Source organism: Lichenostomus cassidix, chromosome 7 (assembly GCF_008360975.1).
Source record: "Lichenostomus cassidix isolate B80296 chromosome 7, HeHo_3.0, whole genome shotgun sequence".
NCBI classification, from domain to species: Eukaryota; Metazoa; Chordata; class Aves; order Passeriformes; family Meliphagidae; genus Lichenostomus; species Lichenostomus cassidix.
Genome location: NC_139488.1, coordinates 18,684,824 through 18,711,633, shown reverse-complemented (window position 1 = coordinate 18,711,633; position 26,810 = coordinate 18,684,824). Strand labels below are relative to the sequence as shown.

Sequence of the window (26,810 nt, the reverse complement as noted above, 5' to 3'; positions counted from 1 at the left end):
TGCAGGTCTGGGGTTGGTGGTGCAGGTCTCTTATCAACTACCTTTAAAACACAACAACCTCCCTTGCAAAAATGCCCTGAAGGAATGTACAAGTTCACTCTGGAATCCCAGGCCCTCTCCCTGAATTTTGCCCTACAAAGCAACATTTTCATATGAGATTAGCAGTTAAAGCTCTAAAAACACAACACAAACCTACGCTTTATCAATTGCAATTACTTTGCAAAAGAAACAGTAAATCTTTCTGTGTGTTTAGCATATTATTACTATTCAAAACAACTGGAACATTCATAGTCACTTAATTAAAAAAGACATTACAATATAGAATTAAATCTGCATCCACATGACTAGAATTTTTAATGAAATGGATGCTTATAAACAAGCAATATGAGCAATTTGTATATTATTTCTAAATCATAACTACCTAAAAAATTTCAAGCACTATGTATGACAATAATTTATTTTGCCTATCTTGTATTCTTATAGTTAAACATACCCTTATAGTGATTAAAACGAGGTGATAACACTGATAAACTTTTTAAAAAGCAGTATAAACACCGCAGTCTTTGTACAGTATCAGAAACGGTAACTGGATGTTAACAGAAAACCTGCAAATCACACAGTTCTGCTACACTCCATAATACTTTTCAGAATTATAGTTTAAGATGCTCACACCTACATACAGTAAGCACCATATAAATGTCCATTTATACAATTCTTCAGTATACCTGTTATAGTTAATTTATTATAGCACTAAGCTTTATAATGTTATCTGCTGTGCTTAAATATAAATGAAGGCCAAGAGCTCTGAAACACCTACGAAAACTGTGAAACAGTAATACTTTATTTATCACTGGTTTATGTTGTCTTTAGAACAGAGAAAATGACCTAGCAGATAATTATGTAAATTTATGAAGAAAACAATCTTTGAAAATCAGTAATACGAAAGAAGTAAAAGTGATCTCCAGTATCAAGGGCACTTCCCAAAAAGGTTCTAAAAAGCTTGTATTTCATCTGTAAGCAAAAACAATTCTAACTTTAATAAAGGAGAAAGTAATCAGAGGAAAACTGCATGATTACAAAGTAACTGCTACAAATACCCAGGAGAAACATCCATAATGAAAGAGAAATAACCATGTCAGCAATAACTAGATTTGGTATATTCTATGCAATGTGAGCCTGCAGCACCTGGGTTTCAGCAAGAGCAAGGACTGTCAGAAAATAAGGGGTATTTGCTTGTTTATTGACATTAACTGAAGCCTCAATTCAGTGAAGAATTAGTCATTAGTAATTTTACGGACGGTTTTCCTTTCAGTAAGTTTTTGTGGGTTTTTTTTTTTTTTTTAATGGTAAGGCAGCTCATTAATCAGTCACATATAACAAAAAATTAATACTAATGAGCTGATTTCCATAGAAATTCAGATTTACTCTGACAAATGCTGACAAAAGCAGACACCGCTTTCAGGCAAACAGAATCCTGTTAGCAAGATTCCTGAAGGAAATAACCACTGAGTTTAAAAACAAGCAATAAAGTAATCAGTCTTCACTGTCATGCTCAAAATTTGCTAATAGAACAGAATTTGGGCGACTTTTGAAAGTTCAAGATTCAGAAATGGTTGAATTTTTGGTGTTGCTCTACTATCACTATAATTCAGTTTTAGTCTTCTGACTGTGATTAAAGCCCTACTAAAACAGGGGCTAAAAAATGTGTGGCAGACCTTAGGAATCACACCACAACACACACATGCACACACACTCATATATATATAAAAGGATCTCTGGGCATTAACAAAAATAATTTTGAAAGGTAAAATCTGTTTCAACTGCTTGATATTCAGGAAAACACCAAAGAAACAACAAATATATGATACTGCCTTTAATATAAACCAGTCTAATACTGAAATTGCTAAACCAAAGATCAGAAACATCACTGGAAAAACATAGACCAAACTGCTATTTCTAAACTTCTTGTCTTGGGACTTCATGCTAACTTTGTCACTGGACTTTCCATTGTTCTCTGTGTCTGGGATTCTCTTGTAAGAGACTCTGAGTGGATGTTTAAGATTCAGAATTTGCCCAGGTAAAACAAGGAGGTTTACATTACTAGCTCTGGGAAAGCTATTCTCAGAAAGATTATGCCAGGCAGTCATTTTCCACTGGACCAGAACAACATAATAGTGATTTTGTCAGAGCAAAGACTGAGAAAATTACTAACTAAACAAAATACCTTTTCTCACTTTTAATTTTTTTAAAGTAAGTGCCTCTTCTACCACTATTCACCTTATTTTCTGCAACAATTGTTGCCTGCATATGAAAGAAGTATCCTATGGTAAACCACTGCCAGTGACAACCCCCACTGCCACTAGAGGATGGTAGTCAACCTTCACACCACTAAAGAATGTTACTCAATGTCACATTAAGTCATAGAGAGTTCCAGCAGAAGAGGGAGAGGTTAACAGCATCATGAATTTCACAGCACAGTGAAACCCACAGGCCTATGGCCCTCAACATGAAGGCAGTCCACTACACCCTCTCAGCCTCCACTGGGCTTCACTTGTCCCATAGTTTGTGTAGAAATATTTAGTTTCACAATTAAAGCTAAAAATCCTTTTGTATCAAAAGCAAGATGTTATGTTTGGCTTATAATAGAACCAAAACAGCCTTACTCTCTGCCCCCTGCATAACTTTAGGCTCCTTGCAGTTCTTCCCTGAACAGTTCTAGCTTTTGTATTTTTTTCATACATTTTTTACCTGCCCATTGAACCTTGAAGTCCCTCACACTTCGCTCTTCCTTCCTTGTACTCATAATGCCTTTGAGAACTGCTAACACTTCTTTTAGCAGTTAAGCCTGAATGAAGAATTTAAAGTAATGAGGAATGTATCAAGCCCAGGGTACCTTTTACCACTCTCAAACTGTCCACCCAAAAATCAAACTTACACTGATGCAAGTACTTTACACTTCAGGAATCAACTCCCTCAACAGATTTATTTGCATTTAAAAGAGTAATGTTCTTCAAGGCAGTATTTTTTCAACTGAACAGTTCCACTTGTAATACATCTCCAGGTTTTTAACGAGTAAATGTAAACAGACTGTGAATTACAAACCTCCTCCACATAAAATTTACCAATAGAAAAGTGACAAGCTCTCTTTTCTCCCTTCCTGCCTTCTAGAAAAGGGTACTCTCTTTCCCATTCAGCCACCAAACACTCTAGTGGCTTTGCAGGTAAAAGAATCCTGGAGAGTCACCTTCCATACACTTTGATGTCAGATTTTTGCCCAGCTTAATTACATGTCAGACAGCCTGAGGTTTTGGAATGCTCAAGGAGGGGAGGCTGAACCTCTGGAAATTCCATCTCTATTCCCCCTCACTAATGTAGAAAGAAGCAAAATTCATAGCTCAGGAAAAACCTTAGCTTATTTTCATACAATGTCATATGATACTGAAAAGTAGTATTCTGCTAGCAACTATAATAGGTAAATTAACAAATATTATTTAAGGAAAAATAGAGTGATAAATTATGCTAATTTTCATATACCTCAAGACAATATTTAACCTTCAGTCTTTCTACACTCTTTAAACTTCATTATATTTAATACAGTCTCTTCAGATTAAAAAAAACAAACAAACAAACCACAGACCACACAAGCATTACAAAGCAGTGCAAGATTTACCTGCAGTTTTCAAGATCTTGCAACAAAAACCATCTTTTGTACCTACGTATCTGTAAATTATAGAAATAATTTAAACTGGCAAAATCAACAAGAAGACAGTACAAATATGCATCTGCACCCACTTCACATGACTGCAAGATCTTTGTAGACAGACTGACACGCATACAGAGGACTAGTCAAGGGACAATCCGAAGCAAAAAAGCTGAAGTGCCAGAGAGACAGCCATATATTGTCGATAGGGAAGTGTAGGATTTCTTTTACTGAATTCTCATCCAATTACATGTAACAAAATTATTATTAGTAAAACAGCATCCACAGACTCAGCAGCTGATCAAGAACTCCTTGTGCCTTGCACTGTACAATCATGTACCAAAAAGGGCCATGCTCTAGATAGTTTGCAGCATAAAGATGATAGGCTCTTGAACTCCCCTGGGTGCCCTGAAGCCAAGAGGCTGAATGGTCCTTTTCTTCCTTTCACCAACACATATTCATATTCTATTTTTAGTCCACTAGCAGCCAAAAAAAAAAAATAAATAAAAAATCACAGTACATGAGAGGCACACTCTGTTTTCCTGATATGATTATTATTAGACAGTACAAGAAACAAGGCACAATTCAGATTATTTGGGAGTGGGAGGCAGAGGGCAGTGGTGGAAACGATAAAGGATTGAAGTTGAGGGAACAGATCTGGTTCTTCACCAGTACTAGCTGGACTTATTTTTGAGTAAACCACATTCTGTGTTCAGCAGAATGACAGGTATCAGAAGCTGTAATAACCGGGTTCTACTCTGACTGGTAAAATCCGATATCTACATTTAAAATTTTTACTCACTGATTTTTTTGAAAAAGCAGCTTAAAATTCAAGACGAAATGTGAAAATATTGTCTTTCATTATGGACTTAGAAATACCATGTTTCTCTGCAGCATCAGCAGATTTTTATGCTTTGCCTTAACTTGCCAAACAGGAAAAAACCCCAGCAAAATCTACATTATATTCTGTGCTTTGAGTCTGCACATTCTTGCACATACAGATACTTGTCAACTAAAACAACTGTTAAAACTAAAGTATCAAATATCATTTTAATAATGCTTACATGCAAAATCTTTGATAAAAATACTTAAAATTATTGTAGTCAATGTTGAACTGTTTTCAGTTAATACAGATATAAAAGGACTATAAATTAATTTCTGCTAATGCCTCAACATAAATCCAAGAATTAAAGAAATTCAGGATTTTAATCTACTGAAACTAAGCAGGAAAGCTTTCCTGCAAAGAAAAAAAGGGTTCAAGTCTCCTGCAGACAAGAAGTTCAAAGGAATGACACTGTAAATGCTTCCTAGCAACATTAAAGATATTCATAATCCTCACCCTCTCTACCTTACTTCAGCTTTATTAATTGAAAATTGCAGCAAATGCAAACAGCCTGATTAAACAGAAATGGTTTATTAATTAGTTCTTAACATTTTTTTTTCAAGTATAATCCCGAACCAGTAATAAAGAAAAAAAGCTCCTAATTTTTTGGTATACCACATATGGACCTCACAAGAAAAAAAAAAAATCTCGGTTTTAATTTTTTTTTTTCTTAAAGCTCTGGTATTCAGAACAAAGTAACAACAGTTTCTACATTACCACTTTAAAACCAATTATTCCAGGAGAAGCAAAAAAATTAAGATATTCAATCTTTTAAAGTTATTCACATTGATCCCAAATGTAAAAAAACCCAACCTTCTTAAATTTCATACCATGACAGTTCCTTTATCATACACGCTCACAAACAGTACATATCCATACAACACATCTTTTCCACCATATAGTACTAATAAGAAATTAATAAAAATTAAGTTGCTTTATAACCTTGCTTCAACTTACGCACTTTTTTAAAGCAATAAATAAACTTTTATTATCTTTATAGTCCTATAACAAGGCAGGAATAAGAAACAATCCTTTTAACTAAGGGCTAATTCTAATAGATACGTGATACTCCTTTCAACTGATAAAGTAAATACTTCTTATATTGAACGGACCAGGTTCCTTCTTTCATTTAAGTCACTGACAAATTTCTTGTACTTCAGTGATAACTGAGGATCAGCCATTAATTTTTCTTGGACACTTTCTATAATCTAAATGGAACATAAAGTATTTTCCAGGAGGACACAAACAAAAGCTGTTTCTACTCCTTAGATATTTTAGTAAAATTATTAACTGTATGGCCAAATTCAAGAAAACCAGTACTTGCAGTGCTGCTGAAAGATTAGCCTTCTCAATATAAAAATGTGTTTCAGACATTACATGTAAAGAACATGTTCTGTACTAAATTGGATAATCCCAACCATTGTCTTGACATTAGGTATCTTAATCCACATAAATCAGTTGTGATTGTGTTAGCTGGGTAAGTGAAGCAAGCACTATGGATCTCTAGGGAAGCATACACATCCCAGCTCTCCTAAATCTCAGTTGCTTATTTTTCATGAATGGCACATTAAGTATGCAAAAATCTGTTCTAATTGACCATATGACATAAATAGGAAGAAGAACAGGCAAACACAGTAGAAATAAAGACACCCACAGTTACTCACAGAAGGAAGCATCCCAAGCATTTTCATAAGAATGAACCTTGCTAATGGCCTCAAGGCTGCTGTAGAATAACAATTGGGTAACACAAGGGGGGTGGAATATGACCAAAAGAAGCAAATCTTCAAGACTAGAAAGTATTTACAACTACACAGTGTGTGGAAAGTGAAAAGAAAAAAAAAAAGTGCTTAAACTTAGAGAGACCATGTACAGTATATACCACTGAGAAAGTCTCATAGATGCAGTAGCAGATAAACACTATCAGGAACCTTTTCTCGTTTTGAGAGCTGTACAGTCTTTTAAATACATTTTCCAACCAATGTGCTGCTTTTTTTCAAAATCAGACCCCATGCTGAGATGATGACCTGCATTCCATTCCGTCATGCTCTCCTGAAAGCTGATGAGTCATTGCAGCACTAGGAACTAGCCTCAGTAAGAGCCTTCCTGAGCAGTTCATGACAGTGAAATTGTGTCATTTTTATATTTTTTTTCTGTGTCATTACTAGAATGAAAATGGCTATGAAACACATAACATTTTGCCAAATATAAACCTTACTATAATCTTATATTACAAGTTATTAAATGAAAAATAGAACCTGCCACAAAAAATATAAATCACTTTCCCTTACAGATAATAAACATGGTAAGCACATAAAATGAAAGCTATTTCTGTCTTCCCGCCACAGAACACACATCCACAACAAAATTCTTTGCCATCATGCTAGTAGGATGCTAGATTAAAAAAAAAAAAAAAAGACAATTTAAGCTGTGCCCCAAAGCTTCACAGGGCACACTAGTCATCATTTTGCACAAATTTCAAAAATTGCAACAGCTACTCCTTGCAAACTAAACCTGTGAGAACATAGTCAGAAAAGCAGAATTGATGCGTCCATACAGGATAGACTGCATGCTACAAGCATCTAGTGTGCCTAGACAGACATTCCAATGCTGCTCACTACTGCCCATGACATTGGGAACTACATATATTCCTTTGGATACATTGACACATCACATTTCTCCCTTATTCAGTAGTGACTCCATTTCAGTCAGCAGCTAATGGCTGGTCACTTCTTATCAAGCTTCCCAAAAAGGAAATTCCATATGTTATGGCAGGCCTGAGAAGGACCATGGAATCATAGAATGGTTTGGGTTGGAAGGGACCTTAAAGATCATCTAGTTCCAAACCCCCTGCCAGGATCACCCGAACTGAAACAACAATGTTGTCTGATGCGCACACAAAAAATGCAGTTTTATCTTAAAGGACCTGAAAATGAGCAATAAGAATTAAATCATCCCTTGGCTGTTTCATTTCTAAGTGTAGCATATTTTCTTTATCATTTTCAGTTTAAAAAATAAATTGAAAAATCCTTTTAAGCAAGTAGTAATACCAATGAGTGTGCCATGTTAAAAAGACAGTACTTGAATTCATCAGGAGATGATAAATACAAGAAATACCATCTTCTCCTGAAACATTACTCTTCCTGTCAACCCCAATGGAAGCAATTTACTTATATTTTCCCTAAGCATCTAAACTCTGTAATGGTCAGATTTACTCATGCATTTGGGCTTTTTACTGATGCTTGATTCTGCTCTGACTTCCCTTCATGGGCAGCTGCTGGGCATAACATTTTAAGCAGTTCTTTCAGTTACATTAGCTAGCTACTCTAAGCAGCATTCCGGACACAGAGGTTAATGGTAGGACAGAACTTCCCTAGCTTGTATAGCTACGTAAGCCCTATACTTGCCACATGCTTGGAAACACAAAAGCATACACATACTACACACTACGTCCTTACATCCAGAAGCAAGCATAAAGAACTACAGGAAAGGCATACGCTGTCTCCCAAGTATCTCAGTGCTAACACATACCATCCAAATAACATTGCTAAGAGGACTGCAGGCTTTTGCCTACAGGCCTGCAACCTTTAACTTATAATCCCTTCCTCGTAGCAACAAGTTTTCCATCAGTCTTTCACAATGTCTGCTGGGAGAAGATTGCAACCACATCTGCTGTATTGATGGCCAGAGAGTCGGTATCTCCATACAGGGTGTTTAACCACAAGATTTCTCCTTTAACAGAGTGATCATCTGGGGCTCTCTCTCCCTCTACTGCCTTACAAAATTTCGTAGGATTTAAATCTTAACTCCCATTAAGAAAAGCTACATAGGCCAACAATCAAAAGGTATTGCACTCATTTTCAGTCAGGCTTTAAAGTGCACTCTGTGGCTGACTTCATACAGAAAAGTAAGAACTGCAAAGTTAACAAACACAGCTCAAATATTCTTATGGAAGACACCACAGACTTTGCCACTCAAATCAGACAAATTGGAGCTTGTTTGTTTCACATGAAATGGTTTTAAAATGTATTAGACCTTGCAGTAGTAAAAGTAATTTTTATTAACACAGCTAGAAGGCCAACAAGAACTGCAGAACATTCCATGTGCTTGGTTATCATCCAATTCACTTATTGCATTGCAGGTTGAGAACAGCCCTACGACCCTGCTCAAAGGTGAACACATGAGCAGCCTCATTCAAGTCAAGCTGCTATCTGTTTACACAAGACAACTTTACAAAAGGGGTTTCCAGCAGCGCTAACACTTGTTCACTCTAGCCCAAATAGGACTACTTTTGTTACCAGCATGGTAAGGTTTTTGGCAGTAGCACTGGACATTGGTTGCATGGCCATCCCTGACTTACCATAGGAAAAAGGAGTGTCTCTTTCTCACCCTCTTTCCGAAACATCTCTTTGTACTTGATGCCAATGTTCCCTTTCTTTTCCAAACTCCAGTAATCACCAGGCCTTTCTGCATGCTGCTCAAAATCATTATGCCATAATTCCATATGCCAGGTTTATTTTTCCCTGGTTTCTAAGTGAAAGCAGCTCAGAAAAGGTCTGATGAGCAGTGGCACAAAGCAAGCACCAACAACTCAAGGCTACCAGCAACACCGACATGATACATTGGAAAAGAGAGGGAAGATGAGTAGGGGCATCCTGCTTCCAGGAGCAGTGAACGAACTGTTCACGTGGCTCATCAACTTCCCATGACACTGTACCCTTAGATGACAAGGTATGACAAGGGCTTGATCAGATCTAAATGGGTACTGGATGATATGAACTTTCCATAGAAGATTTCCTTCTTTGTGACAAATCATGTATGTATTCCAGATCTGCAGGCCTTACACTTCCTCAAAGTAAACTGAACTTTCTATGGTATATTTATATGAGTTGATAATGTGCAACAGGGTTTCTGGAGATAAAACCATTACCTAGATTTTAAATACTAAACTAATGTATCAGTTCCTGGGATATCTTGTGGTCCTGTGGACTATGCCCTTTTTTTTTTTTTTTTTGAGACACCACAGAATACAACAAAAACCCCAGCTTTCTGACTCCACAAGAGCATGACCTTGCAATCCCCATTAAAGGGAGTCCCAATTGGAACAGCCCCCCATTCTCTGACTTGACTCAGCAGGGTGTAGTATCATGATCTGGTTGAGCAGGAAAATAATTGGGCAGACACACTGCTGCTGTAAACAGTGCCCTTTTGCTGAAGATCTGGCTTCTTGATTGTAAAACAAAGGCAACTTATTCATGTTAAAAGTATAAAATAGAACAGGTCATAGAAGTAGAACCATTTCAGTCAACTCTTATATGTTGTTTCATTAATCCAAAACAAAACTTGTAACAGTGATCCTTAGATCTCTAATCCACTTTAGGCATTGCAAAACAAAGAAAACATTAAAACCCTTGAAACCAACAGTAAAAGCTTAAGGAATATGCTGAAGGCTATCCATTTCATGAAACAGTTCTATGCTTACTCACTAAACTTCGTTTTTGAAAATTATTCTACGAGGGTACTGAGTCAAGGGAGCAAAAAGTTGCTAGTAAAATTAACATTATCGTAACAACATGGACTTCAAAATGGATCTCTAACACTAAAAAGCTATTTAAAGAGATGTTTATTCTTCACTGAATCATATTTTCTGCCTTAGATCAGTACAAATGGGGTGATTTCTTTGAAATTAAAGGAATCACACTGGGTTGACTCAGAGGAAACCTTGTTATTCTTTCATCTAGAAACAGCTCAAGGTACTTGTAAGCATAGTGTATTATTATAAAATTATATAAAGAAGCACTTTAGTTTTAAATAATTTTAAAAGAGCTCTGTCTTTTATCTGCCACATTCAGTGGAAGCTATTACAAAGAAACTGACATATTATGATTATTGTCACTAATTAGTCGCAGTGGAATAAAAACATTCACTTCCCTTTAAATAGATGTCAACCTGTAGGTCCTTAATTAGAAGAGACCTTTAATGTTTTTCAACAATAAAAACTTCTAGAAAGTGTACCTTCCTTTGAAACATCCAAAGTACTATATGGTTCCAGTATGTTTTAAGTAGAGCTTTGGAAGAGGAGATACAACTCCTGCTTAAAAAAGTGGTAGTACAGTGTGATACAAGTTACATATTTATCAATCTGAAAAGTTATTGCAACCCCTCAGATCTAAAAAAAAGTAGGGGGAGACTGAATGGATTTTAATCTAATATAATAAAGATAAAATGAACTACTATAATGTGCCTGCTTACTGATTAATTAAAAATAAGATAATTCAGATTTTTTTAAAAAATCTTGCCAGAAAAACCTCCAGGTCCAGTGTTAAAGAACGAGAAGTTAAGGGTGCAAGGATGCGCACGGAGGGGAAAGGCTCTAAACAGTACAACTGATTTCATGTCAATCCAGGAAGCCCAAAAGGAAAAGAATTAAAACGCTGTAATAAAACTGCAGTCTACCTTTCCCCCAAATGAATCTTTGCTATTTCCTGCAAAACACATGGCAAGTAAATCTGGATTAAAGTAGGATTTCATTGCTCAAATTTCCAATCAGCTCAATAGATGAGAGAAGGTTTTGGTTTGTCTTACAGGGAAATAGAAGCATCACACACATCATGCATTTATCTTAGTTGAAATCTCCCTGGATGCACTGTCTCTGTTTTTCTTCACTCCTGTAGCTTAATTATTTACTGTAATTCTAGCATTTGGCATAGAAGCTAAATCTAACCAGGTGTCATTCAATTACTGCTTTCAATTTTTAACTAAAATTCTGGGGTTTGTCCCATTCTTTGCTTTAGCTGATTACTTTGCAAATACCTGATATGCTTTACTGACCAGAATACAGAAAAAGAGTAAATTATTAAGAAAATTCAAGAGATGTACTAGAAGTGGGCTATTCACTGAAAAGAACAAAGGAGAAAAAAAACCTCCTAGTACACAGAAAAACTCATTAAAATGTGAGAAGACTATAACGTGTTTCACTGAGAAGTACTTCTAAATTGTCAGGCCTCAGGAAGTAAACCAATTTAGAAGCCAGGCAGATGGACACTCAGTGGAATTTCTGCCCTTGATTTTGTGTGAGTACATCTCCAAGAGGAACCAAGAAAATTGTACTGGCGCACAATTATGAACCCTGCAGCCCATAGGTCATGCATAAAACCCATTAAATTGTATGTCAGGATTGCATCGGTATGTTCATTTCTCTTGCCATCCTTTCTCCCTTCTCGTTACTTCCAAATCCTCAGTCCCCAAGGAAAGTCTCACTCAAAGTCTTCAAACACTAAGCCTTGGCAGGGGTGGGATCTTAAAGACAGGCTTTTCTGTCATTTAAAAGTGCACAGTGAGGCACAAGGAAGTATGAATAGTGACTCTGGCCTGTCGCCTGCAGCAGTGTCACTGTACATCATCCTACAGACAGATTAAATAGTTTTGAGTGAAGACAATGTCTAAAAAACACTGAATTATTAATTTGGAGATTGAACTATTGCAATGTCTGATGGAAAAGCATGTTTCTCCATGACATTCTAGAAAAAACTACTTGGTTTTACCATACCTATTTCTTAATGGCCTACCACACTTCATGCAAATGGTTCATTGTGATTTCTGATATATCTTATCACACCATATGCATTTATTCTTAGAACAGCCTTCATTCTCAGACTAATAGAGACCTCATAATGGTAACAAATTTTGGTCCTATTTTCCTGGGATGTATTAAGCTGATGATTTATCATTGCAGACACTTAGGATACAAATCAAATTCGGTGCACTAACATCCATCCGCTGTCTCTAGTGTATGACAGTGTGAAGCACTTTGATATTCCTCAAAACAAACACGAGCAATAGTACTATGATGCTTCTTCTTGACACTACCTTCACCTAACTAGTATTTTACATTCCAGTTACACTTTTTTCTGACAATAATTACCCAACAGGCAACAAGAATTATAGAGTAAAGGCTGCAGAAACAGCACTGCTGACAATTACAAAAAGCAGGATTTTTATTCTGCTTATGAGCGCTATGTTTACTCCCATAAAACTGGAATTAGGTAAATTAAGGAAGAGTACTATCATTTGAGCAAATGCTTAGGTGAAATACTTCTAGAAAAATCCATCTTATAATGGGAACACTCAGATATTGCCAGCAAAAACCTCCAAAAACATCAGCAAAGCACCTTTGAAAATACTGAGGATTAGGCATGATAATAGATTTTCACCATTTTCCTTCTAAGCCTTGGGATTCCTTTCATGGTTCTCCAAATTTTGTATTTAAAATAAGTGTCTGACACGATCTCAGCAATCAAGGAACTAGAACTTAAGGTTACCAAATATTTCACTATCATAATCACAGTGCAACCAAGACTGCTATTCAGGTATTTTGCTAGTATCAGTCACTCATTACTAGAATTATACTGCTTGATTTGCAGTAGTTCTACTGTGGAGGGGGGGGGCGGGGGGGAGGGGAGAATGGGAGAAAGAGGGGGAGGAACACCATAAAAGTAAAAACTTCTGTACTTCCACTACCTATGGATACCAATTCCAAGCCTCTCTCTGCTTACTCTGTCACATCATTTATCAGGTACATTCTGAACAATCACTAGCAGCTGGAGAACAAAAAAATAAATTTTTTATCTACATGGCAGCTTCTATTCTACCCAATGCAAAATAATAGTGCATAGGATTAATTCTGCCCAGTGTGACCTCCTTGGCTAGAGTTTTTGCAGGTCTCCTGCTGCACATTAGCTATCTCTTATTTCCCTGTTCGTTAGTGGGAGCTGCTAGCAGCAGTTGCTGTATAATTACTTAGTTGATTCTGTCTAAGGAGCTTAAACTAAGAGTTGAGCAAAGAAAGCAGATTAACAACTTGAACACACACGTAATACAGAGACACACACAGAACGAGCAGGACTGCAGGTCAATACACGGGGCGGAGAAAACGCACTTCACCCACCCTTGCTCCAACAAGACGGGTTTGATTTTCAGTGCTAGGCAATTAAACAGCATTAAGAAGGGGAAGGCAGGAAGATTGGCTGCAGTCACAGACCGGGAAAAGGACCTGGGCACACGGCTACTCCATCCCTAGCAGCCAGATTAGTACCAGAGGAGCGGCACTCAGCCTGCTCTGCCGGTCACATGCGCCTCGATGTCGCCTAGCAACAGTAAAGCCCAGTGAAAAAGTTCTCCCTCTCTCAACTTCAAATCTGCGTCTGAGACCGACTGAGGGGAGCTTATTGTGCTCCAGACTAAGCATCTGTTTCTTTCTTATAGCCTTCTGTAAATGACTGCATATTCCACACGTACACAAGCATGTCCATGCATAACCCCCCCGCCCCCCAGCCCAACCTGCCTACGTGCAAGTGCTGCAGCCTGTGCACTCATCAAAAACAACTCTAGGTACAATTTTAGTGGTCACCAAACCAGCTCTTGGAATGCAGGTGAACTCTGCTCTGCAAAACCGCCCGTATTTTAGAAGCACGAAAGGCACAAAGATCACAAGCAAAAAATGCAAAAGGTCTGGGGCGATTCTTTTTTGCCTTATTCACAGCCAGTTATCAGGACTCACGGGAAAAACTGCCTGCTTGCATTTCTGTAAAACCGTGAGTTTAGACCGTGGAGTTGCAAAGTCTGAGGACCGTGCAGTTGCAAAGTCCGTTGAAATTTAGCCACATTTCTGTGTTGCTGTCTTATAAAATCAGGGGGGGGGAAAGTTTGTACTAACCAGAAAAATAATCAAAGGGAGCATCCTAGGATAATTTAAAACCAAGATGAAGTGAAGCTAAAGAGCCGGTGGTGTTTGCAGTGCTTTTAAAGCGCTACTTCCCTTTCCACAACAGACACCGACCCCATCAAATGACTCCTGGAAAGAGCCAACTGTCTCCCCTAGCTATTAGAAAGAACTCCTTGAATCAGCACCCGTTAACCTTCTACTTTCAGGCACTTTGGTCTTTTTCTTGTAGAAGTCCCCGGAGTAGGGATGTGCTCCTTGCGGTGCAAGTCCCATTCCGGAGAGGCTGGAGCATAGTGCTTACCTTGGCAACTGCCCTGCATTATGCATGCAGTGAATAATATGAGCAGTTTGCAAGCAGTTGCTGCTCTTCCATCCATCCGATGGTGAGGTCCCATCTGGGCTGGGATGATCCAGCTTCCTGGATCCTGGACTCCGGGATGCTGATCTGCACAGCAGCAGCCCAAGGAGCCTGGTGTCTTTTTCTTATCCTGCTAGTTGCAGAAGAAAGGCGTGTTCGCCTGTTGAGACATCGCGTTTTCTATAAACTCCCACCCTCCAGACATTGCATAAAGCTCTTTATACCCGGCGGCCCCGGAACTAGCATGAGGGAATCAGGCACTGCTCCAGGCCCTGCAGCCACAGGCTGCCTCTGCCCCTCCTTCCACACTTTGCAGGATAGCCAAGATGCTTCCAAGACCCTGCACTTTGCAGACTTTGAATCAGAGCCCACTGGTGCTGTATTTAAAGTGCTCATGTATTTTGAGTAGATTGAGGAATTGCAAGTGGCAGGTGAAATATCTCACAGGTTTTAGTGTCCCAAAAATGCTCCAAACAAGAAAAAGTATTTTTGATAAGTCTGAAAAAATCCAGTATCTCATCAATGCAGAAGTAAATTTTAGAACTTATTATTCCTCACATAAATCCTATGAAAGGAAAACTGTAGGGATGAAACTTACTTTTGCATTTTTTTAGCAGATAAAATCAGTTTGGTAAAGTGCTTTGGTTGTGAATTCTCAAGATACCAGCTAGAGACACCCTCCTTTACTTCTAACTCTCCAACACTGTGTGCAATACACAATGAAATATCTCCCTGTGTTTTACTGCTGCCATTTCAGGAACCATATACCCACTAACAAGGGTAGAGCAGCATGTAGGATCACAGGGGAAAGATAAAGATACCCTAATAGTTCAGGCTGGAATGCAACCTTGGTAAAAAAGACAAACATATTGGAGGCTTTGCTTGCAGGATCAGAAACATCATATATAAAATGTGTGAAGCTAAACCTTTCTTTTTTAATATTAGTCAAAAATAGTCTTTCGTGCAGAAAATTTAGTTATGCCAAGCTGTCCTTTCTTCATATGCGTGCCCATACACACATACATGTCAACAATGACTACTGTGCATACACACCATGGGAGAAGGATAGGTCTACTTGTCTTCCAAGAGGCTTTGTCAAATTAATTTTAGTAACACCACCTTTATAAATACCATATATCTTTTGCATTAGCATCATGCCATGCTCATTATACTGCAATGGCTGTTTGCTGATGCTGCAACAGAACTTAAGCTGTATTTCAAAATGTAACTCTTCTTTTTGCCATGAACTGCAACTTCAATAAAGAGGTAGAGATGCCTGTATTGTTGCCTGCAGAAGTTGCACAGGAACATGTTGCTGCTTATTAGCAGACTGATTTCTCTCCAGGTCCTGTAGGACGCTAATCCTTCTAAACCTTTCCGTAAAGGCTTTCTATCTATCAAGATAGTAAAGAGGGGGGGTGGGGAGAGAAGATGTGGAGCATAGGCTTTTGCAAGGTTGTGATTTATGCAGGTTCAGGGCTGTTTGGTGTAGTGGTACGACACAGCACCGGGGTCAAGCCACAAGAAACACTGGGGGCAGATCAGAATATTCAATTAGCTTCCTGGCACCTCTGAATCACAAAGAGAGGATAAGATCTCTCCATCACAAGATCCAGAGCTGCCGGGGGAGGGGGAGACATGCCCTCTTCAAATCTCCCTCCTCCCTCCCACCCTCTCTCCTTTCACTGTAGGGGAATAGTGCTTGAAACATTCCTTTCTGCACGGAAGGTCTTTTCCTATTGTTGTTTTCTTTGTGTTTCAGTGTTGCCAACTTACTGGAATTCTTGTCGTGGTTTCACAGCAAGGCTCAGGCTGACCAAACGGAACCAGCTGCGTTTGTGTATGGGGCCGCTGCTGCTTTAATCTCCCAACAAGGCCGATGGGGAGGGAAGGAAGGGATCCTCAGAGGGGAGCAAGCAGATCTGCTCTGTAGAGATGGGTGCCTGCAAAGCCAACACACAGAGTGACCGTACTTAATTAGAAGAGGAACTGTTTAAAGCAGTTCACACCCCAGCAACACGCAGAGAGGGCAAACAGTGCTCAGGAGCTGCAACCCCAGGTTGGGAGCTATGTGCAGTCTTCTGTCACTGTATGTTTGAAGTGACCTGGATGCAAGCTTTGGGAGGCATCTGTTTCCACACAGCTACTCCCACACAGCTGGCAGCCAGAAGGTGTGCTCCTGCCCCATTCACCATCACAATTTCTACACACCTGTACTTCCCATAGGTGAGAGGCTAGAGGGATTCGCCAACAGGGATGGTGGAGATGCTGTTGACAGTGAGCTGAGGTAGTGGGTCATGCCCTTCCCACCCATTATTCTTGTGCTCACAAGACAAAATTTATATTCAGAGACAAACAAACTGATAAGCCCAGATATTTTACTGCTAAATGATAGTAACAGAGGAGCCAGCACAGGACAATGTTTACCTCATCTAAAATTTTCTCCTCTGGACACCACCAAATGGGACTTCTTCGAGACTAGAGACTTCTAGATCAGAATCAAAACTCCTCAAGGCTTTCCCATAACTACACCCAAAATCGCCCATGTGGGTGTAACACGTCTTCCTCTCATCCTCCTGTTGACTGCTCCTGTTGGCAGCTCATTATTTCTGACTGAATTAGACCTAGGGATTTTTAGTTGATTAGTGCATGTTTAAGAAAATGCAGACTACATCTGTTAGAAGGTTAGAGGAAGAAAACAGGCAATACTGTTGTTCACTGAACTCTGTTTTTAATTCAAAATCCAATTTGAGATGTCTTTGCTTGCCTGGTTTTTATAGTAAGCAAGCACTCAGAAAAGCAGCTAAAGGTGCAATTTAGAGCTAACAATTATGTTGCTTACATATTAAAGATATCTGCTAAGCAAGGAAGTTAAAAATTAAAGGACTTCATTTTTGACCAAGGTTCAGTCTAAATTAGTGTCCAAACTCATGCATTTCTTCACAGATAGAAACATCATGGTTGATGTATGACTAGATAAAGACAGAAAGCTGATGGCTAAAAAAAGTCAAAAACCAAATATACACTCACTATAAGAAAATGTGGGTCAGATCTGCACCTGTAAATTTGTCTCTTCTGAACTTCTTGGAGCTAAGAGTTTACAGAGGCTAAGCATCTGCCCTGTGCATTATCCAATAAAGCTGTAATTGCCATTGGCATTCGGTAATCTTGTGGTCAATCTGTCCTTGGATAAACCCAGGTGTTTCCACACAGAAAACATTTTAAGTTACAGGCTGTGTTTCCAATTTCACATTTAAAGTTTAATCATTAAATCCTATAATATAATATAATCCTTTATTGTGACAAGCTTTTTTGTTACTTTCTGTGTAATCATACTAAAGCAAGGCTATGTTTTAAACATACTAAAGCTGTGTTCATTTTTTAAAAGAACACTGGTAATGACAAGTCCTACAAATCTAAAGACTGTCTCTCTGCTTGGGTAATATTATAAGTACCCAACAGCTGCAATTAACTCTTTAGACTTCATCCATCTTTGTTATTCTACAATCTCAATTGTCCCAGTTCTATAACTAAACCTTAGTTTTACAGCAAGCAACAATTTCTGTGTGTGTTATGTCTGTGTCTGTGTGTGGTAGAGGCTTCCTTTTCTAACAGGCTATTAATGGCAGGAGGGTCTCTTTAGTGATACTATTTTTGAGATGTTTCCTTCACCTAAGGCCCACTTCAGTTTGCATCAAAGCTATCAGACTTCAGGGAGAGCACATTTAGCTGTTTTCATGGGGATCCACAATAGTAATGTGTATTTGGACTTCATCACTTATTTTTTCCAAATACATGTGTTGTCAGCAGAAGTTTCCTCAAAAGATCACGTTTTAGGGAATTGAGCTGCATCTTGTACAAAGAACCAGTATTAATTTCAACTCTACAACACATGAAAAAAACACAAACAAACAAACAATAGCCCCAAGTTCACCATGTTTCTCATATAAGCCACACTACATTTCACAGTATCTAAAACAATGGAAATTATTTGCCCAGGAGGTATTTTGTACCAAGGATTTAAAGAACAAAAAAAAATAATCCACCCAATCACAAACTCAGAAAAAGAGAGCCTTAGCTGATATAATTCCCAAACATCTAATGCATATTCAGCACTAAAGCACAGATTTCCAGAACACTGGATCAAAGGTGGGTCTCCAGACCACATGAATGTGAGAAACATTAAACTGAGGAGATGTGAATTGGTCCAGAACAGAAATCACAGAGTCAGAATTGCACAATGCAGCTGGCATTGTGGCCAAAAGTTCCCTCAAGGTCTTCTGGTTAGTGACACATTACAACTTCTCTCTTTCAACCTGTAATTATATTACTGCATCCTGGAACAAGAAGCAGGAACATGGGAACCATGTGCTTTTTTGGTAACTGTCACTGAAGAAGTGAGACTTGTAGAGAGACAGACAGTAAAGGAGCTTCCAAAACACCACAGTTGTATTTCATGTGCAGAAATGGGCCTGCTGTGGAGTTTAACAGTAACCATGTAGAGATTCCAGAGTTTATTTACCTGGAAGGCAGAAGAAAGTGGAGAAAGATTAAACAGATTCCAGTTTCCCTCTCCAGTTGTCCTTTGGTCAGGACCGTCCGGTCCACCCTGGAAGTCCCTGTGCCTCATCCTGGAGACACAGTCCCAAAGTAAGGGCAAAGTATACTCTACCTCAGTTGTTTCTCTAACTAGCAAAGATCTTGGTACTAACCTTACTGCAAACAGATTTCTTTGGCACTTTCTCTGTCTCTGAGGTCCTCATTTTTGCTTCAATTAACTGGCCCTTCAGTGTCATTCTGCCCTGCAAAGAAGCAACAGACGAATTTGTACTTGAAAAGGAATGGGAGGTAAAGAAGCATTTTCAAATTACTCATGTTCTAAAAACTATTTAGGGTATTAAAAAGGAAAATAGAATAGGCTGGAATAACTCTGAATCCCCTTTACTATTTTCATTGGTTTACTTTCCTATTGATAACAGGTATGAGGTCTGTTCAGGACAAACACCTTTTTAAGTGGGACTCATACTAAGAACAGTTAGGTCTCCTTCCTCCAACAGCCAGGATGAAATGCCTGAGAGATCACAAAAGCAGTCAGTCAAAACACCTGAGGAAAGATAAATAATAAGCCTTCAGTAGTATCAATAAGAATTCCAGGCCAAAGCCAGGGTAATAACAGTAAACAAATGAGAACATGGTTTAACAGTATAGGGATTGCAGATGACAGATTCTCAAAGTTTTGATATGTATTACAGAACTTCAATTGATATTTATTAAAGAACACAACCACTGCTCACTTAATAAAAAAAACTGAAAATATGGTCTAACTCTGAATTTTCTGAACAAGCCTCCATGCTTATTGAAAAAGAGAACTAGACATCAATAGGCCTATTAAACACCATCTTTCTATGAACAAAGTTACTCAGTGTATGATGAAAGCAAGAAAAGCCACCCTGCAACACCCTGTGAATGACAACCACTGATTTGTATACAGAGATATTTGTAGTGTAAATATATTTTTATGTTAAATTAAATGGAAAAACAAGAAGAAAATTATAGGTCATGATAAGCCACACTGTAGCAATTCTTAACTGATTGCTAAGGAACAATTTTCAAAATGTTCGGTTTGAAAATAGCACCTGATGCAGTCAACCTGCAAAACTACTTTGACAAGAAGAGACCAAACTCATGAATGCACGAGGTCAAAAGGATTAAAATAATTTTAAAAACCCAACCTCTCTCCTCCTTGGGGGACTTGTTCACAGGAATGAGATATAGGACAGTTCAGTGAGCACAAACTTTGGTAAGCAGGGTGACTGGCTTGAGTAGTCCACCCTTCCCCCTTCATCCACTTTCCCTAAGAGCTGCAGCACTAGCATTCACAGTCCCTTTTGTCCCCTCAGTCAGCAGGCCCTTAGGAGAGCACTGGCTGCTGTGCCCACTTTACAGCACAGTCCCACAAAAGCACCACAGAGCTGTAAATGGCAATGGGGACACAACACCCTCAAACCCACTGTACTGCTCATGCCAGCATCTCAACAGATTGTACCTCACTAGCCAGGAGGAACAGGATAGCATGCCTGGAGAAGCTATATCCACCTGAGATACCATGAAGAGATGACATAATTTTATTTTTATAGTTGCTTCTCAGAGTACAAAATTGTGAGTTAAAAGTTTGCCATCAAAAAATAGCTTGATGGCGTGATTTGTACTTTGCAAGATGGCTAACTGAATTCCTCCTACCTCTCAGCATTAAATTTTGCATTCAGAAGTTATTATTGTGTTATCCAGTTCAAAAATTGAAGATTTTTCTTAATTAGGACACATCAAAAAACCTCAGCACAGTAAAGGCTACCTCCTGTTGTTTTACTGTTTTGATACATCATGATCAGCATTATGAAGGATGAGATTTCAAATTAAAAGCCACATGAAAGTTAAGAAATTTCAGATACACAACACCTGAGTTTCTAGTGCAGTCGCACAGTACCATAAGCTGAAGAGCATATTCGAGAAACTGGAACACATTCTTGACTGATTTCGCCTAAATTTTCACTGGAACTGTAGTTTCTGAATTCTAAAACTTTGCATGAGAACAGCTAAGCAATATACCTGTTGTAATTACTGATGTCTTAAAAGGCTTTGGTGGAGTTGTTTATTGCTTTTTTTTTTTTAAGATAAACAGCTGCACTAAAATGTCATTGCAAGCCAGAGCCACAAGCTATTAAAAAGAAATAGGAAGTTACATACCACATCTCCTAGATATTAAAACATCTTTGTTCCTTAAGAATTACTCTAATACATAGCCTTCTAGAAAAACTGGAGCTATGTCACTTTGTGTCAGACACTTTAAGAGACACTAATGAAAATGCCCTCAGTCCCCACAATCCTTTGTAGCGGATTAGGTATGGTAGAAGTTGTTTCATTAATTTGAAGGCCATTAGCTTGAACCCTCATATTGACCTGAAAGTAATGTTTTATTCATATTGTAGTGTTGTAGTCAAAACTCCAGAAATAATTAAAAGGACAAGCCTCAAACCTTAGACCTTTGATTTATGAAGGTGGATACCCAGCTAATCATTGCAAGATCCAAGAGGGGGAGTAGGGAGTCAGCAGTCCTGATATATTACTATAGCAATCTCCCCATGAAAAGCTGATGGGTAATCAAATGCATATCAATGAGTATGTCTTCAATTACACAAACATTCCAATTATTTCCACAAGTCACAGTTAAAAACCTTTCTTCTAGATTAAAAAAAAATAAAATTAGACATTAGGTTAAATTCAGCCTCCATTAGACTTTAGAGGCAAAAGGCCAAAGTTTCAGTTCTTAGTTTCAGCTAAGAATCATCAGCAGTCAGTGAACAGCTACCCATAGCCATTATTCAAATGAAACACAAGAGCCTGGATCTACTACAGAAAGAAAAGAGGGTATTCTTCAATAAAAGATGATAAAAAACCTATGCCTGACTTTAGAAATCAGGTTTCTAATTTTTCTAGATGAAAGCAGGAACTCGTAGTCAACAGTCAGTTTTTCTAGTCAATCTTTCAAATAATCAGTCCTCTGAATTTTTATTAGCTGTTTTTTGAGTGGTGATCAAGGTTTTTTACCTTTTGAGTGTAATGAAATAATTCAACCTGAAAAACAAAGCCATGTACATATGAATGGTGAAGTTCTCAAAAAAAAAAAATTGTTAAAAATCTGTCATCATCCAACAGGCAGATAGTAATATCAAGAAATACTGAAGTAAAGACTAGTGAATAGAAAGTCTGCTGATCCATGTTTACCTTTTCCAGCAGAAGTATCCCTCTCTCTCTCTTTATATCCAGCAATCAAAGAAACACAGTGAAAACTCAAGACAAAGATTTACACCCTCTGTAATCAACACAGGCATCCCACACTATCCTTGTAGTACAATTTAGTCGTATCTGGTCCTTTGTGCACCTCATTGCCAATAGTCACTGTGGATTCCATATTGCTTAGGCTTTGACAAGTCTCATGAGTGTGGTAATACATTATCATTAGATGAGCTTTTTCATATTTTAAGTCAACTCAGATAAGTGAACTTCAATGAAACTTACAGAACACATTCAAAATACATGAAACCCTTCTTATGTTTTACTGTCATTCAACTTCTCCATGTCATCAGACGACAACTGTTTCAAATACTAAAGTACGGACTCCAATTAGCAGAGAATCAAATTACATATAGTGTTAGTGTCAGCACTCTTCCATTTCTGCACCCAAGTCTTTTTGAGAAAATATTAAATGAAAATTTTGCTCTTGGAGCTACAGCACCAAGAAACATTTACTGTTCTCTTAATGGACATCATGGTCTTCCCTTGATTTCTGTTGCTAAACTTGCACTTAACCCAGTATGGATCACATATTCTTCTATATTGCTGTTTTCTTTTCCTTCCTTCCCAGTATATTCTGCTCTTACTAATACTTCATTGCAGGCATTGATTTGCTTCTTTAAAGATTAAGGTACAAGAGACAGCAAAGAGGAATGCAAGCAAAACCAATATAATCAATATATGCAGAAGTCCTTACTACTCCTTTCACAGTAAAAATATTGTTTCTTATGTAAGCTGACACATTGATCAAGTTGCAGGGTGAGATACAAGGTCAGATTCACAACTGTGAAACTGCTGATTTGAACTAATTTACCAGTATTAAAAAAACCCATACAAACTGAACATGAGATCACCAGAGCAAATCTTACTCCTGCACACAATTAGAGTACATACCAGAAAGGTAAAACACTATAACCTCTATATTTTCCTATTTCACAGTGATCCCTGGAAACTACGAGATAGAACATTTCATTGACTACTAAATATGCCTGTGATGTTTAAATCCCCATAAACCAGGATTAGGAAAGGACAAAAGGTAAAGGCACCTGTCATTATCTCACACTCATCCTGAGTTAAACACACTGAAAGACTAGGGATTTGTGGGCAGTTTTCCATTTTAGTTTGACCTTTAGGTTTTCACAGTATAAGGTTATATTAGAAGAAAGCTATTCAAAACATCGTTCTCTCCAGGATTCAGCTAAGGGCTAGAATAAAAGAATACATGATTTTCCATATTCTGGAAAACCAAAGAGAACCACTATTATTTTTGAGATTACCAAACCTGTCACAAATGACCACAGGGACACAATTGCACTCCGTGCCCTCAATCATATGCTGCAGGAGGTGCCCTTTTCCCCCCCACAGCAAAAGGTAGTTTCTCATGGGTCATATGCCCAAAACGATGCTATCATCCCTGCTCTGGTTTCATTACTTCTAAATATAGAGGGAATAAGGATATTTCAAGTAAAGTTTTTCATTAAAACCTACCATCTAGGAGCTTAATCATATTTTTACAGTGCTCCATCCAATTAACTCTTCATTCTAACTGAACATTTGTGTGCCACTATCAAATGAGCGCATAAAGCTATTCTCATAATTGGTTTTGTTACTAAGGCCTGAATAATAACTACCCAGAACCCAGTATTTCCAGTATTTTTATGTAGTCTAGGTATTAATTTAAACTTTGATTTTTATGTATGGACATGCACAGATTGTAAATACAAAATTTAAATGCTATCTCTCTATGCGGGAAACACAGTAATATATTAACTGATGCTTGAAACCTACTTACACAGATTTATGATAAAACCATTCTGCTATCAGAGCAATTGCTAGCTAGCTAAGTTTTATCTACTGCTTTCAAAATTTCAAAAGCCAGTACTAAATTTTAAAGAACTATTAGCAATGTCTGAAAACTAGATAAGCATTTGTAGGGTAAGAAACTCCAGTTCACACACTAAGATTTGATTCTGGTATCAAATCACTGATAGAAAACTAGGTTCCAAGATACAAGAGGATTGGTATGATTTACAGGGACTATGGGAGTCAGAAACCCTTCAGCTCTTCCTTCCTCTTGCTACCTCCCTTCCATGGCATTTCCCTCCCAGCTGCTGAGCAGGGCTCAACTGGAAGCAGCTCTTGCAATGTGCATTATGGCTACAGACAACCCAGGAACACAGCTGCATTTCATGCAGTTTAATTCAAAATATCTTCAGTGGGTCAAATTAATTTTGTACTTGTGAAGAACAAGAGCAGACAAGTAACATGTTGAGTCAGAATTACCGGTAAATTTCACAGAAAAGAGCATAGAACTAATCCAGTGATTTGGGAAGAGTAAGAAAGAAGGAAAAGTTGTGGGTGCACCTTCCAGTGTCTCCACCACAGCCTACTCTCCCAGATATGGTCAATCTGAATGTGCACTATATAGCATGGAGACTCTCACTTCAGATTCCCAAACAGAAGTTTTGCCCTTGATTTAGACACCTACAGGAATACTGCATTTGATAGATTTTTGATACAATGCTGGCACACATGCTTGCAGAAGCATGAAATCAGCTGACAGCAGGTATTGAGCCTTCTATACAAAAGAGTTCAATATTTTTAGGTATTTCATCACAGACTATTGCTCTTGTAGCATCCATGTAACTCATTGCTCATTTTAGAATCCGGTCACAGAACAGAGAGGCCAAAAATAAATGCAAATATCTATAAGCAATTTGAATACACTAAATATTGGTTTAGTGGGTTTACCCTACAAGATAATAAAATATTCCCTCTTAGTTATAATGCCATATTGATCTTTATGTCTGCATTCCCCTGTCTGCCAAACAAAGCAGAGATTGTAACTACTGTCACTTGTTTTCTTAAACTAAAATTATACCCCACCACCACCACCATTAGTGAGGAGGATCAGAGGCAAAGTTTTCCAAGGAACATTATAATTTACATTTTCAGACTACTTAAGTTTGCAAGTCTAATAGTCTGTTGAATTTTGGTTTGTTGCATTTTGGTTTACTTAAACTATCTGGAAGAATCCTCTCAGGGTTTGGGTCGCAGCTCTTTCAGTATTTGATTTACACAGTTTTCCACAGAGGATAAATGACAAAAAGGAGTCAACAGAATTTTTTCTACCAACTCAAATGCAACACCAAAAAAGAGTTCAGTTTCACACACACATTTGCCAAAACAAGCCCCGTTTTCTTTGAATTTGCATTTGTGTTATGACATGTTAGAAGCAGACACAAATTCTGCAGCTAGAGTCTGCTCCTTTTCTCAGCAAATTTCTTCAGGTGAAAAAGTGGGAGATGGTTGGAAAGAAGCCTGCTTCTTTTAATCTTATCTAAGCAGTCCTGAAAGGAGCTGCAGCTGAAGATAAGGGATGTCAAGTCACATACCTTTTCTCCCTTAAAGTTTGTATTGTATATGGGGAATGATCCCATTTCTGCAACACCAATTTTAAGCTACTGCAATTCCAGCATATTTACAGGAGATGTTCCTGATATGCACAAATATGAAGAGAACCAGGCATAGTCATAACATTTAACTGTGACAGTAAAATTAGGACTACCATCCACTGCCACTGCAATGCCATGTAAAAAAAATTTTAAAAAGGCATGCTTTGCCTTTGAAGTGATTTTAACTTGGGCTGCCCCTGGCTAAAAGGGTTTAAGGGGAGGAGGAGAAATTTTTCCTCATCTCTGTGGTGACACTTAACAGACCTGGGAAACAGACATCAGCTGTGATGGTCTATTCAGGAAAGGCTATGGCATGAATGACTTCTAAAAGCAAATAAAATAGTAATGCATTCAGTACACTTAACAACTCATTCTTTGACAAAGGACTTCTTCCTTCTTGACTTTATCTTCTTCTTGATAGCAACCATTACCAGCAGGGCTGAGATGGACCAAATACCTGACACAGTGAAGATTGTAGCAAAGAAACACAATACTCAAAGAATGCCACTTCAAAATCCTCGTAAACTTAGCAAATTCCTCCTGCTTGCATTTGACAGAATAACTCTGAACTATGCACAGCATGCTTCACAATCTACAATGATCAGAACCAGGAGCAAGCATTTACATTTCTGGCAACATCTCTCCCCCCCCATTATTTTAAAATCCTTCCACTAGAACTTCATATATTTAGAGTGGGGTAAGAAGTTTGACTCCAGGCCAGAGTTCTCAAGAGGTTCTCAAGCCAAGGAGGCAAAAAGGTCGAAGATCCACTGTTTTGCACCACAGCACAAGTAACAGGCAGGTTGTTTGTGTAAGTGGTTGCTGCTTTGTCTAGGTCAGGC

At 38.1% G+C, this 26,810-nt stretch overlaps 1 protein-coding gene across 2 annotated transcripts in view; it reads right to left on the bottom strand.

The window, feature by feature from the left end:
• The window catches only part of LRP2 (LDL receptor related protein 2), a 115,015-nt gene extending 100,098 nt beyond the window's left edge, over positions 1-14,917 (bottom strand). The window contains exon 1 of one of the 2 annotated variants that reach the window (XM_085066525.1): positions 14,606-14,917. In XM_085066525.1, coding sequence (XP_084922651.1) covers positions 14,606-14,699 — 94 coding nt within the window. In that variant the 5' untranslated portion in view covers positions 14,700-14,917. The remainder of the gene's footprint in view (positions 1-14,605) is intronic. The other variant, XM_085066526.1, reaches the window with a different exon arrangement.
• Positions 14,918-26,810: the final 11,893 nt, after the last annotated feature.